This window comes from Mytilus trossulus, chromosome 2 (assembly GCF_036588685.1).
Source record: "Mytilus trossulus isolate FHL-02 chromosome 2, PNRI_Mtr1.1.1.hap1, whole genome shotgun sequence".
NCBI lineage: Eukaryota > Metazoa > Mollusca > Bivalvia > Mytilida > Mytilidae > Mytilus > Mytilus trossulus.
Window position 1 is genome coordinate 100,502,008 of NC_086374.1, and position 15,413 is coordinate 100,517,420.

The window sequence follows — 15,413 nt, forward strand, 5'->3', positions numbered from 1 at the left end:
CACACCATTATTCTTTTGTAATTAGGACGGTAACAGAACCCAATCATATTTCAATTCCGTCAGACAAGGCCTTAGCTTGTATCTATTTATCACTTATATAAATTTACTCAGTGCAAAGAAAGATCTCTTTGACTTAATCCATGTATTTACAGAAAAACAGATTGAAAAATATCTTTGACAGAATTTTTGAAAAATTTCTAAATAATGGGATATGTAGAGATAAGTGCCTTTGATGTTGTTATTAGACTTTTTAAACAAATTACAGTGATAGTGAACACCTTCTTTCTCACTTACCCAAATATTTACAACGCTCCGTTGAATTAATTTAGAATAAGTTTCACTAAGCTATTTGTTTATATAATCAACATAATTTAAAAATATAAACAGGCGTTCAATTCATCTATGCAACGAAAACCGAGGAACTGCTTTACGCAGCGGAGGAAATCCAGACTCGAAGCTGTGAAGAATTAGGGTCACCAGAGGTCAAAACCGTTGAAATGTGATTGGTTGAGTATTAAATGTGTCAGTTATCTGTTGAAAGGGCTACAGGGTCCCTGAGACATCTCAAACAAATTTCTGGAACTGAAATAATATTTTCGTAGATGGTGTCCTCACAACAAAACACTGTGGACGGCTCTCACACTTACAAACATTTTGGAATGAGCTCGTATTTGCCCTTACGACATACGGCGTCGACGAGAGGTGATGATTTACATGGTACAACAGAAAATTCATCATACATGGATCATTTTTTGAACATCCCCGATATTTGTCCAACAGGGGCTGATTATAGGTCCCAACGGTACTATATGGGATATAACCAGGCCGAAGCATGTCGTATGGAGGCTCTACAACGGACTCATGATCTCAGCCAAAGAATGGGTATGCACGCGGGACGTCCATCGTTTTATCCCAATATGAGTGTTTCTGGGAATTTACGTTATAGGGAAACTTGTCCGGAAAATATTCCTACAAGTAATAATATAAATAATGGAACCAGTAAAGATCCAATTAGTCCGCTGACACCAGGGACCCCATCTGGAAATGAGGATGGTGAGCCACCACCACCGTTCTATCCGTGGATGTCAATTGTAGGTTAGTAGCCTTGTTTTATTTCATTTTACAAATAAAATACACATAAAACTAATGATTGGGCAGTAAACATGGATATATGACCCCTCATCTGGGAGATTGTTTGTCCAATATAGTTATAAAAATTGAGATAGAAACTTATTAATACAAATGTCAAAATGTATTATTTATTAGTGTCCGGAAAATAATAATAAAGATTTCTTAACCACAGAACATCAATTTTATCTTGCGGCATTTTTTAGATAAATTTTTCTAGTGCATAGTGATTTAAGGATAAACATGTATTTATTTTTACGATATGTTTACGTCCTTAAATTTATTGCTTGTATTTGATATTGAAAATTTTCTCTATTTTATTACAAAATTTATTACTAAGTAACGCTAGGTTTCAGATATCAAATTCATTTCTGTTTGACATTTAGAACTTGTTCTATAAGCACAAGCATTTTCTTTTGCCATAACATTTTCTTTTTATTTCTTTTGCCCTCAGAAACCCTCAGATACTCGGCAATAAAAATGCAATACAGGCATTAAATCAACGAACACTGTTGGTTTTATAGTTTTCAGAAATTTGTTCTCGTTTACAAGATAAAATTGTTTCTTGCTATTTTTCTACTTTTAAAAATACTAAAAAATAAACAATGAAACAAATTAGGTGAATATATTCTTTAAAATTTATTTTTTTGTAAATAAAGGTGGTGAAAAATGTAAATTGAAAATTACTGACTGTAGAAATTTCCCCTTAAATCATTTTGTAAATTGAGCAATGTTTCAGGGCAATAAAATATATGATCACTATGAATATTTAATAGAAATTGTACCCGCATGTAACAAAAATAGCAATTAATTGTTGAAAATGGCGAGAATGATCAACTTAAGTGTTGTATCATCATTTCAACAAATTTTAAAATTCAAATTTAATAATAAAGACATTTTAATGACAGAAATTACAAACGACGCTTCATTGTTAAACGTGTACTGCCTGTTAACCGAGAACTTCACAATGAGTAACAAAAACATATAAAAATGAAATAAATTTCAAAATTCATTTTAGACAAAATAACCTAGTACAACTGAACAAGTTCTTTTACTGTAACTAGTGAATAACATTGCAAGTGAAGTATGGTACTAAATATTTCATGACGTCTCATGCGAATTTTTCTCTTGTAAAAAAATGACAAAGATTATTTTTTTGTTTTTCTGCTGTAATCATATAACAATAATTACATCTGATAACGACCAAAATGATTCAGCTTTTCACTCTCGAGTTGTTTCCCTTTTATTGTATTTTTTACCAGTTATAACATTTGAACATCAACTTTTTTTGGCGAATTGCCTGATCAAAATAAAGATAAAATCACACGAAAAGTTAAAATTAAAAACAATTAACGCCTGTATTAAATTATAAAGTTTAAAAGGTAAAATATGTGACCCTTTGAAATTAGAACATTGAACAAGATCGTTGTTTAAGCAACACTATTTAGGTTTAGTAAATATAGGCTAAAAGATATTTCAGTCAGACAAAAAAGTAACAAAAAATCGCCGAGGTTTGAGAAGTTGAGTCTAGACAGATAGCTATGGATTAATTCATTTTGTGATGTAAAAGTTTAACTGCATATTTTTGAGATTAAAATGTTTAATTGCCATTACACTGCTCACAGTCAAATATCTTTCATCAAAAGCGAACTTTCTGCAAAATTTTTAACAGGAATCCAATGATCATTGAAGTTCTTTGTATAAAACAGTGACTCAAAAGTTATAAATGAAACATTGAAAGAAGGAAAAACATTTAGTTTATTCAACACTCTTTAGAAAAAAATATTTTTAAATTTAATAAATATCTATTGATTGATTGTTGGTTGCTTTACGCCGCATTATCACAAAAAAGGCTATATATCTATATTAGTTCATTAAGGCTACCTATAGGATAAAAAGGATTATTTTTTCCCCTTCAAATTAAAGCATAAAAATTGTCTCAAGTTTTCAAAATTAGTTTGTTGTGTATATGTAAAAAAAAATCAAGATTTTAAATTATCCTTACACAAAATATCAATTAGATCTTATTCACCCTTTTACAAGTTATTATGGTCATTGTCAAGAAATACAAAATATCATTCAAATAATTTTTGAACTTGAAAAAACCACAAAGAAAATATTGTTGAAAGTTTGAATAGGGTTATACAAACGTGATAATCCGTGACGTATTATGGCTGTCCAACAAAATGAGAAAATAATCAACTGTTTAATAGGTAGTGCTGTATAAATCTCAAAGATCCACAACCAAAACTATTAAATACTCATTATTCCTGACAGGATTTGATGGCGGATCAAACTAATTCATAAAAATACGAACCATCATTAAACACAATTATATTAATGTCAGATCACAATAAATTTATTTGTATTATTTAATAGCTGCTTCGTGATACCTCAAAAAGGATTTTGGGTATGTTTGTTTTTTGTTCCTGAAGTTGAGCACTTTGTTGATAGCCCGATGATTTGTTTCAGTTCAATTGGAAAACAAAAATATTTATTTGTTATAAGTCAGCCTCTAGTCAAGCTCTATAAAATTAATTTGCAAATATATGAACATTAAATTTTTTATGTTTTTTTTTAATTTAAGATATTGTACAAAATATATGGAAAATATAAAGAGACAGTTAATCGTTAAAAGATTAAAAGAAGTTGAAATGAATAAATATTCTAGATTTGTGTGTGTCATAGGGTTGCTGTCACTGACATATACCCTGTACTCTTTTATTTTTACATGTTTAAAATTGCCCATTGATACTTAGGTATGTGAAAACATAACTCTAACGTGAAATACTTATACTAAATTAGATTTATAAATTTCTATAACTCATTACAAAATATATTGCGAATTCATTTTAAAAGAAAATACAAATATATGTAACCGAAGAGTATTTTTATTTATAAGCTTTTCTTCATTTTGGGGAACAAGGTTGGTTAAATCATTTTGTAAACACAAAACTAAACCAATTTAGAGCTTGACATATGAGTGGTCAATTGTCTATTGTTGGAAACCGTATGTTGACTTTTTGATGTTTTAGTTGGTTGGTTGTTGTAATTTGGCGTCTACCCCACACCTCATAATAGGTAGAACCTTCAGACTGATACAATATTTAAATGCAGAAGATGGACAAGTCTCCTTTGTTGTCAAATCATACACAACAGCGAAAAGAAGACTAGATACATTCTTATTGTGAAGTATAAAATTTTGGGGTTTTAAGCATGTTCTGTTTTGAATTGATTATCTATCGGTTTAAGGCGCCTTTTTTGTCAACTTTTATCGTTTGTTTGGTTGTTACTGAAGACTTACCAAGACTGCTTTATTAACTTGCTTTAGGAACTTTTTGAAAGAAAAATGTGAATTTTCTTGTATCGTATACCTTACAAAGCGATCCTTATAAACGAAGGGGAAAAAATATTTGTAAAAAAAAATCACTGCTACACTAAAATATTTGAATCGAGATTAAGTTTAAAAACACAAAAAACTTTACAGGTTTGCCTAAAATGAGGATTAGTTGTTTAAAATTCTTAAAGGGGATTCTGTTCATCAAACGTTAAGATATTCAAATCAACTATTGAGTTGTGTGTTAAAATGCAAATCAATCCATGTATTTCCACCAAGAAAAGCAGACTAACTCATATCATACACATTACCCATTTATTTTATATCAAATATGAAATTATAACTAACTCCTGTAAAGGCTTTAATTTCATTTTCGTCCGATTCAATGTAAGTAAAATTATCTAGCCGTATAACTTTACAGAATAAATAAGAGTAAAATAGATTGTTATTACTTCCTTGGTCGCATTTTAGATTTAGAATGAAATCAAATTGTACCATGATTGAAAAGTTTAATCTTAAATAATATGAATTCATTTGATTTTTCAAAACTTTTTTCATTCGGTCACCATGTTTTTAAATCTTTATATTGAATAAGAGAAACAATAGTATATGAATTCCGTCCGAAGTGCTTTTTCTGGATTTACCATTGTGGCACCATCATGAACCCTTAGAAAGCAAAGGATGTACAATTACCGAAACAGTAGAAAAGCTATGAAACAACAATGCCCTTTTAAAAGGCAAATCCACTAAATGTCCTTGCCTGAGGGAGTTACAACCTCAGTTTCTTTATGATAAGATTGAAGGACAGCTTTATACTTTTGGGTTTGAAGTGTACCAATAGAAAATGGGGGACGAATGAAGAGAATCAAAATTAAGAAATAATTAAAAGCGCTTTCATGAAAATTATATTCAAATTCAAATATTTTATTGGACAAAGCACATATGATACAATGCGTATTCCAAGATATAATCAATTATATAGTACCTTCTAATGTAACCTCCTTAGTTCAACTTTTAATAATTATTAAGGAAAGGAAAGAGTATAGGGAAGGGGTCAAATGATATTAAACATTAATTCCGATTATACAATCTTTTATTTTAAAATTATATTTTTCTTGTTAAAGTAACTTCTAGCAAATATTGTGGAAATGTACATCGCCAACACGAATTGGTACCTTTAGAGTAGTTCAATTTGCAACTCCAATATGCTTACTTATTCAGTCAAAACTTCGAATTGGTTTGCAAAAATATTCAGACTCCCAGGACCTACGTAAAGATATTTGGTTGCGCGGGATCTATTAATTCTTTGTTAAAAGAAAAAGATAACTATTAATTCAAGTTTTTTTTAGAAATTTTCTCCTCTGCAAATGCTGTTTTTACAGATTTGAAATTGTACTTTACCTTTCTAAGGATTTAATTTCATACCCTTCTGATTCAATGTAAGTAAAAACATCTCACCGTATGCCTTTCGAGTAAATCAAAGTAATTATTTTTTACAATTACTTATAACCAGATTTAGACTTAACTCGACCTGGCATTAACTTGACCCGCAACGGTGATAAACATTACATATCGACAAGTCGATCAATCGACCAATTTCTTAGTTACTAGTAACAATCTTATCAAGCAAGCTTGCAATTCATCTGTCCTCTCTGAATAATTCCATGAAACATTTCTATATTTTCTATTAACATTATTGTAATTGTTTGTTCTCTCTGGACAATCTGACTTCCTCCACCAATGACAACTGACCGCAATGAAATAGCATAGTAGTGCTGAAAGTGGTGTTAAACAACACATAATCAATCAATTAACAATTATCATTTCGAATCAAGTTAACAACTTGTAATGAACAGTAAACTTGAATTCTTTGATATGAGCCACTTTAAACTTTCTGGGTCTTGAAAAACATTTATGTAACTTCGAACAGGGGTTTGTCTTTCTATGAACATTGTATGATAACGTGTATCTGCAATTGTGACTTTTAGCATACAATTTGCTTTAACTGTTTTCAAATTAAATTGACTAGTTATCATCTTTAATGTTAGTTAGTCAGTATAGCAATAGTACGTCTTCATTGAACTAGTGACTGGTCACAGAAGTACAGAAATTATATAAGATATTAGGCTTTCTTTGATTAATTCTTGAGTGACAATTTTCTACGTTTCAGTACTTTATTAAAAATTGTGAAAACGGTTATAATCACAGAGAAACATTGTGATCTTTGATGAGCTGTCTGAAATATATAACTTTTTGCTTCAAATGTTTAGGAGCCTCGGTCTATACCTCTCTTGTTTAGATCTTTCTGTTATATCTGGACTTCCGTTTCCTTTGGTTCATCTTTCAACCAACTAGTCTGGACACATTTTGTCTAACTTGTCTTTAAGTAACCATCTGTTTCATGACCATGCGTTTATCTCAATATTTAAAAAAAAATGAACGTTTCAGCATATACCCGGTATAAGAATGAACACACATCTTAAGTCCTTTGGACAACACAAGACAGACACAACTGAACAAGACAAGGAAATATTAATAAACAACATACAACTGTTTTCTTGTCTTTGGTCGGGTTGTTGTCTCTTTGATTCAATCCCCATTTCTATTCTCAATCTTTACAATAGAAAATAAATAAATGCAAGCAAATTCCAATAATAAAAGCCAAGCCGCATTGCCAGCATGTAGTCGTATCACGTGATCCGGAAGGGCTATCTTAGTCTCTAAACATTGACCATAGCACTTCCTGTTTCTTCTAAACAATTGTTTTATCTTGGTTTTCCAGAAGTCTCATATACGTTATATGCTTAGCCATCAGATATATGAGTCATTCTAGAAATTGAAAAGCAAGAAAAAGCTTTTGACTTGTATGTGTCAATTAACTGTCAAGCGTCATGTAACTGTTTCGTGTTTCATTCATAGAGATGAAGTAATTTGACATCCGTTTTAAACGTAGTGAGAATGGCGTTTTAGGCAAAGAGATAATTATATGGATTGCATCTTTTTTCTATGAAAGATATGGTTACCATAGAGATAATTTAGAAAATATGCCTAGAGGATAGTGTTCAATATTTTCCTAAAGAAAATTAGGTTTTCGAGGCAAAAAAAGCAAACTGAGCTTACGTAAATTGTAATTACACATTTCCGTGATGTTTTGGTAAAAAAGCTAAAATCATCCACACAAGGTTGACAAAGCATTTTCTTGAAAACTGATCTTGTTTTAAAATGAAATGCATAATTATAGTTTTCCTGAAATCTTACAAATCGATTCATACATTTTATACCATAAAATATGTCTATGATTTCCTTTAGTCAGATTTATAAAAAGAAAACAAGTTGAAATCCATGTCAACGAACAAAAAATATCAAATAATATATTTTCTCAGGGATATAAAACTTATCTTTGGTTGTGAAGACATTTTGGGTCTGTTATGGTCTTCTGATAGTCTTTGTAGGTGATCATTAAGGTCTATCTATATTTCATACTTTTATTGCAATCATATGAAATTTTCAGCATAATGGCAATCACTTAAACCAGTACATTTGGAGGCGGTTGAAAAAAAAAAGATAAGAAATGGACATGAAAGCAAACTAAAACTAGCTAAAAAGACTCGCACATAAAGTTGCTTTCAAATCGTTTGATAAATTTAACTTTGTTATCGAATATGAAATGTTAGCAATATAGTTTCAACTTTTTCGAGACTTCTTCAGATTTAATGTCAACCGTTGTATGTTAACTTTTTCGGGATTTCGTTAGATAAGATAAGATAAGATAAATTTTATTTTCCAAATTAGGTCCCCAGGGGGGCATATACACATAACATATATGATTGATACAACATACAGTATTTTACATAACATTGTAAAATAAACTATTGAAATAGTCATACAGGTATTATTTGTTAAATAAAAAAGTATTTGAGAGTTGCTACTCCAGAGATGTGGCAAACCCCATTTTTTTTCTCACTTGATTTTATAATATTTTGCTGAAAATGTATAAATATAAAATATAAAAAAATAAATGATTGTTTAGCTGCAACAGACACCAAGGGACGATGCTCTAGGATTGTGATCTTAAAAGCTCTAACAATCCTCCTCGTATCTGATGCAGAAAAACAAACACAAATGAAAAAAGTTTATGTATATTCACAGCAAATAACATATACTGCAGTAAACAGGTATTGAGAATAGTGTAGGTTTCCCTACTGCAACAGACACCAAGGGGCGGTACTCAAGGAGCTGTGGTATTTACACAGTCCTCCTCGTGTCTGAAGCAGACAAGAAGGCCACATAATTAACAATTTTTCGAAATAAATTTACATGCAGCAGTGAGAATAGACTTATCTTCTGTGTTCATAAGCCATATCAGTTTATCTCTTGCGTTAAGAGTTAAAAAGTTGGGGCAACTTTTAGTTATCTCTTGAAATAGATGATTGCGGTCATCATTAAATTTAACACATTGGAATAAAAAATGATATTCATCCTCCACATCTCCGGAGTTACAACGAGTACAAGTTCTGTCATTTAGGAGAGTACCCTGATACCTTCCAGACTCAATTCTTAAGTGGTGTGATGAAATTCTGAGCTTTGTTAAGCTTCGTCTCTGTTCAAAATTCCCAATAATGGAAAGATATTTTTCTCTTCCAAAAACTGATTTAAATGTAACATAAGTTCTAAGTTTACCATCTGAATGCTTTACCAATTCAGTGTTCCACAAGTCTATAAAATATGATTTTAATATTTTTTTCATATTAACTTTGAAGCTATTAATTTTTGGTAATGGTGAAGATAGATGATTGATGTCTGGGATCATTTCAAGAATTGACTTCATAGAGCCATACCAAGATGTTTTTTTTGAGTGAGAAAGATTCTGTGATGTTACATAAGCATCTTTAAGAAGAGAAAATTGGGAATCAAGATTTTCCAAGCGATACCAGTAATTTAACATGGATTTGTTAGATCTGAATGTCAACCGTTGTATGTTTACTTTTTCGGGATTTCGTTAGATCTGAATGTCAACCGTTGTATGTTTACTTTTTCGGGATTTCGTTAGATCTGAATGTCATCCGTTATATGTAGGCCACCAGCCAAGATGCTACTCTGCTGGTAAAACTGTAAATCAGATCCAATATCCATAATTGCGTATTTTTTGACGTTGTAAAGCAAGAAAAGCCTTCGGCGACAACAAGGAACTTTACTCCTGTACACAATTTTTGCCCATAAATCTGCGAGATCAAAACTAATGCCCGCATGACAAGTCTTTTCCAATATATTTCTTCGGAATTGACACAAACGCAAGATGAATACAACGGAAAATCATAAAGATTTCGTAATATTTTTGATTTACTAGGCTAGAATGTATATTGATTGTACAAGAAATGAGAAAAGGAGAAACATATCCAACTATAGCAGTCATCACGTGACTTTTGTGACGTCACACATCACCCGTATCAAGCCCAAGTAAATTGTATAGAAATGCATAGGGGCTTTCTGGAATCGATGAAATACATTACTTTAAATTCATGATACTAAAAGTGTGGGTCTTTGTAGTAATTCCTCATATATTTAGAAATAACAATATTCCTTTTGGAATAGTTTAAATTTTGATCTTCTCCCTTCCAAATGCTTTTGAAAATTTGTCTTGTTGTCTCGATAGTTCACACTGTTAAATCATACAACTACGATAACTATTGGATTTTCTGTCGTCTTTAGCCTTAAATTGCGATTTAAACAAAACAGATGGAATAATTGTGGGTCTTTGTGCTTATTATTATATTCATAAATATTTGAAATATCGTATAAAGAATAGTTTAATTTTCTAGTATGTCCCTTCCAAATTGATTTGAAAATAAGCTATTTTCAGAAAATCTGCTATTATTTTTCAAGATGGCGACCAGATTGACAGCGTGGGGCGACATGGTAAAAATATAATTTGTACGATTTTTACAATGAAAATTAAATAACTGTTGGATGCTCGCGTTTTCAGTCACTGTCTTACCTTAAAGCAGCATGTAATCGAACATTGGTTCCTTTTTATCAAGCTTAAACATGCTGTTGTTATTTTTATAAAACTTTGAAAAAATGGCGAACAAATAATTTTCAAACGTAGAGGATGTTCGACACTTATTTTGTTAATGCACATAATTCAATTTATTTTCACTGTTTATATTGCAATTAAATATGACACGTTATTGTAACTATAGGAATAGCCTTAGATATAGCTAGATTAAGGAGATATTAATTAAGTCATAACATCAACGTGATCAAAGAAAACAAACATGGCACCTAATCACGATGTAAGTTTTGACAATACCCATGTAGATGCATGCTTTGACAATACCTATGCCGGTTAGTGATGTCCGATTATCAATGAAATTCTTTGCAATATTATTTTATATTCATAAAAGAAGACATCGAATGGATATAAACCGAGGTGAACTAAATATATTTTTCAATTTTCTTTAAATAATTCATCAGGTAACCAGTAAAAAAATCCTAAATGAACCAGTCACATGCAGAGTTATCGAACGTAATTATGACTGTAATAGTTGCATATGGCTAGAAAATTGACCACAACATAATATTTATTGACAAATGACTATAAATCATGTACATATGGCGAGGAATGAATATTTAACTGATTGCTGCAACGACGGACAGAATATTGACAATTCAAATTTGTTTTCAATGGCTAGCTTCCCACGTTTTGAAGATCGTTTTGCAGATTTGTTTGTCTAATTTTAATGAAGTATCCAAACTTATTTATTTTTTAATTGTTGTTCCTGAAAGTTTTACAACCCAAAACAATTTACTTCAAAGTTGCAACAATTAGTAAGAGTCATATTCATGTTGAAGATTTCGTAGTTTCTTTTCTGTTAAATGTGTAAATATGTTTCTGCAAGTTTAAATTGCCCCAGGTTATGTATTTTTGAAACATTAGTTTTAAGTTTAATCTTAGAATAAGTCCAAACTTGACTTTTGAGCAATATAGTTTCAACTAATGGATGCCATAATTTTCTAAACTGGAAAACGAAGTCGGGATTCAACCGATTTTACGAGCCTGATGAGATCATTGTTATATCTAACTAAGAACTTCAAACAATTTTACTGCGGACAGGTGTGAACAAACAGGTGTGCTCTAATAGCAGTTTTATGCCTAAGTTTACGAGTAGCTTATTTCGTCAAGTATAATTTTATGTCCCATTCTCGCATATTTCTCACTAGTAACTGTAATGACCGCCATAATAATTACAATCACTTATGCATTCTTAAGATTAGAAATATGCAAGAATTGGACAACCATTATCTCTAAAATGAATATGTTTTTCGTTATTCCTATTATCATCGGAAAAGTACATCAAACTTTATTGCTCGAGTGACCATAAAAAGGACATAAAGGGACTTAATCCGGTCACAATTCCGGTATTTGTAATCCAAAAGTAAACAAGTTTGTCATTCCTCGATTTCCATACGTCATGCTTGTGTAATGTTTTGGCATAATTCGACCATTTGTCACCGTCAAAAGTCCGAGTAACCCACACGTGCAGGTGTGAAAAAGGTCGTTTCTTTCAATAAGGTCAAATAGATAATCTTGAGGAACAAATCTTAAAAATACATTAAAAGAACGGAAGGTGAAATTTTTAAACTTTCAATCAGGACATTTATAAAACCGTTACTAGTGACTAACCTCGTAGTCTCGTGATATTTTTAATGAAAATGTTAAGATTTTCTGTGTGTGGGGGAGGTAAAAGAGACAGAAAACATTTATCTTTACACTTCGAGTGACAATTCTTTTTATTTGTGTGTTACAGGCATATTTCATCTACAAATATATTGCTTTAGGCATGTAGAATAAAACCAGAACATCCTGAGATACCATTATTTCGAGATGGCCAATGGCCACAAACTTTAGTCTGTCCATTTTCTCAAATCCCAATCGTTATAATAACACTTTTTCTTTTCCAAAGAAAATGACAATTTGACATGTAGAACATAGACAGACAAAACCTTGTATAAACGATGTGAGGTGAACAAAAATGAGACAGCAACCCAACGACAAAAAAAACTCCAAAGAAACCAGTGCTACATGATACTAGCAATAACAATAACAAATATTTTCGACATAAGGACAGGGTAAGAAAGAGATAACAAGTTCCCTATACTTAGGAAACGGTTAAAACCAGTAACAGTTACAGAGTTACATGACATTAAAGAACACAAATCCATATTCAGTCATCTTTACTTAAGGAAGTTAAAATAGCTATTGAGATATAATTTGAATTTCATATACATTTTGACTTAATTTTTCTATAGTATTGAAATACTCGTGAATTTAGCACAAATGAATTTAGTATCTTATTAAAATAGATCTTTTTGTAGAATATTTACAAGTCGGTACTATAAACTCTTTGTGGTACCGACTTGTATGTAAGCAGGCATAGAACAAAACGTTTTGCAACATTAATTTCTAAAACTAAATGAATTAAGTCCAGCGAAAGATATATCATGCATATTTAGAACGATGCTTTAATATGTACCTTAGTAAATATTTAGTGTTTATCTTTCAGGAAACGTTTCGATGACGACAAACAATTTTTGTTCTGAAATTTTGGAATGAGAATTTAGATCAGAAATGTTAACAAAAAATTGTATTGGACATACGAAATATTACCATCTGACTGTCTAAAAAATACAACCAATGGGAGGGCAATTAAGCTTTCCGTGACCTGAATCTCCAAGAACATTTATGCCATTCAGGGGGCAACCGATATTATTCGATGAAAAAGAAGAAATCAAAACATCAAAAAAGCGCGTAAAACGTAAAAGTCGGTCACTTAGAATTCTAACGAGTTTGAAGAAAGTAGAGTACAAATAAGTAGGAGTTTATTGGTATGTGAAATCCCAAAATAGAAGTCTGGTTTATATTAACAGTTCGTGATTTTATGGCTCGTAACAATAAGGGCCTTTTCCGAAGTTTTTCTATTCATTGATCAACGGTTAAACATCTAAATGCATGGCCCTTGAAACCTTCTTTGATTCTCAAGATTTATATTTATGACCAACTAAAATTAGGATATTCAATTTCCCAATAATACCAAAGTACAAGTATCAACGAAGAAGATGCTAATTATTAATTTCAGTTTAACTTTTTCTTGACGATTATTCAAAACTTAAATAATATAATAATTTTCTCTAGGGATTTTTTTTAGGAAGTTGTAGATCTAAAATTAATTTCCGATGTTAATGATGGCACATTATATTGTGAAAATTGCAGAATAGATGTATTCATGTGCATAAAAGCATAAAACAATGCACTCCAATAACTACTTTGATATTTTCTACCATCACACAACGTTTAATCATCTGTAAGATCTTCGATGTCACAATATTGTTCAAGAAAGTAATACCGGAACATCACTCTTCAGGTGCAAGATACAAAAAGCCTTGTAATAAATATACCGGAACAGTACTCTTCAGGGGAAAGATACGAAAAGCCTACAAAGAAGAAAAATAGTTCTCGTGCAAATTTTTTTAATCATGATTTAAAAAGATAGAAAATCGTGTTCATCAAAAGTCAAAAGTTAACTTCATAAATGAATATGTGACTTAAGGTATTCAAACAAATTTGAAATACCTTGTGGTAAAATTTAAGAGAAAATAGTTCATATTTATCATATATAGGCCCTAAATTTTAATGTGATATCTTTAAAATCTGATGACGGGTGTTAACAGTTTTAACATTGAAAGTTAGAGAAACCTTGAACTCCAAACACGCCTGACTTTGTTTAAATAATACAGAAAATAATTGTATATTGTAGATAGTTTTTGTCTTACACCTTATTTGAACCAATTGACCGTGTAGGCACATAATTAAAGACCTTAGTCATTTTATTTTTTATTCATATTGTCCCTCGTTTTATATTTAATGTTCAAATAGAAGAAATAACCAGATATTGGGAAATCCTGCATTAAGATATATTTGAAATCATAGGACATCTAAACCGAGGTCTAGGTCTTAAACGCTATTTTCATTGTCTTCACTAAAGAAGGTACAAATTCGTACCACGAAACAAGCTGACCTCGCAGGGTGTAGTAGATCTTTTACATTGATACACTATTAAAAGGCTTTTTGGTTGCTTTGTAGTATCATTACTTATTCTTCTGCATATTTTTGGTCATGCGGATATTACATTCTTTTTGCATTACTGCATTTCAGCAAATCAAGAAATTTATTTAAGTTTGTATGCCTTTGTCTAATGTGGACTTATTATTTCGTAGTTTTGGGTGTCTAGTGGCTTTTGTTGATGAATATTGAAATCTCTCGGAGCTTTTTACTACTCGAGCGTGTTATAGAACAGTTCACTGTCACCAAATCGTTGAAAACCATAGTGTGATATTCTATGGATGATATTTATAATTTTTCTCGATGTTTTATTGAGATCTAATTCACGTAACTGGTCTTCACAGATTCTATCATGCTGCTTTATTCATTCACAATGATGACAAATGATATATATTCCAATTGTAAACAAATTATGAACATTATTTTGGCATACATATACACAGAGAATAGTTAAATATTCATTTCATTTTCTATCGAACATTCAACTAAACATACTCCCTCACATTAACATACATAAATATTATTGGCAAGACATACATTTCCCAAACCTTTTACTACAAGGTTAATTTTAATATGTCATTTATACATGCATAGTCATGCCATACATTTGTTTTTAACCACATATATGGTAAAATGTGATTCAACTATAAATATTACTTTTGTTATAAAACATTTCTACAGCAAATACCACAAATGTCAAACATATTTTTCTATCCAAGAGATTTGACCTGATCTGAAACAGGATTATCTACATTTTCGTGGCAACTTGTGAGGACTAGTGCTGAATTAAATTTAAAAAATGTAAATAAGGAACACACGGTGCGACTT

General features: G+C 30.9%; 1 protein-coding gene across 1 annotated transcript in view; it reads left to right on the forward strand.

Moving 5' to 3' along the window:
* Positions 1 to 496: 496 nt before the first annotated feature.
* LOC134708540 (homeobox protein Hox-B7-B-like) overlaps positions 497 to 15,413 on the forward strand; it is a 31,507-nt gene continuing 16,590 nt past the window's right edge. Inside the window, exon 1 of the mRNA XM_063569169.1 lies at positions 497 to 1,095. Coding sequence (XP_063425239.1) covers positions 603 to 1,095 — 493 coding nt within the window. The 5' untranslated portion in view covers positions 497 to 602. The remainder of the gene's footprint in view (positions 1,096 to 15,413) is intronic.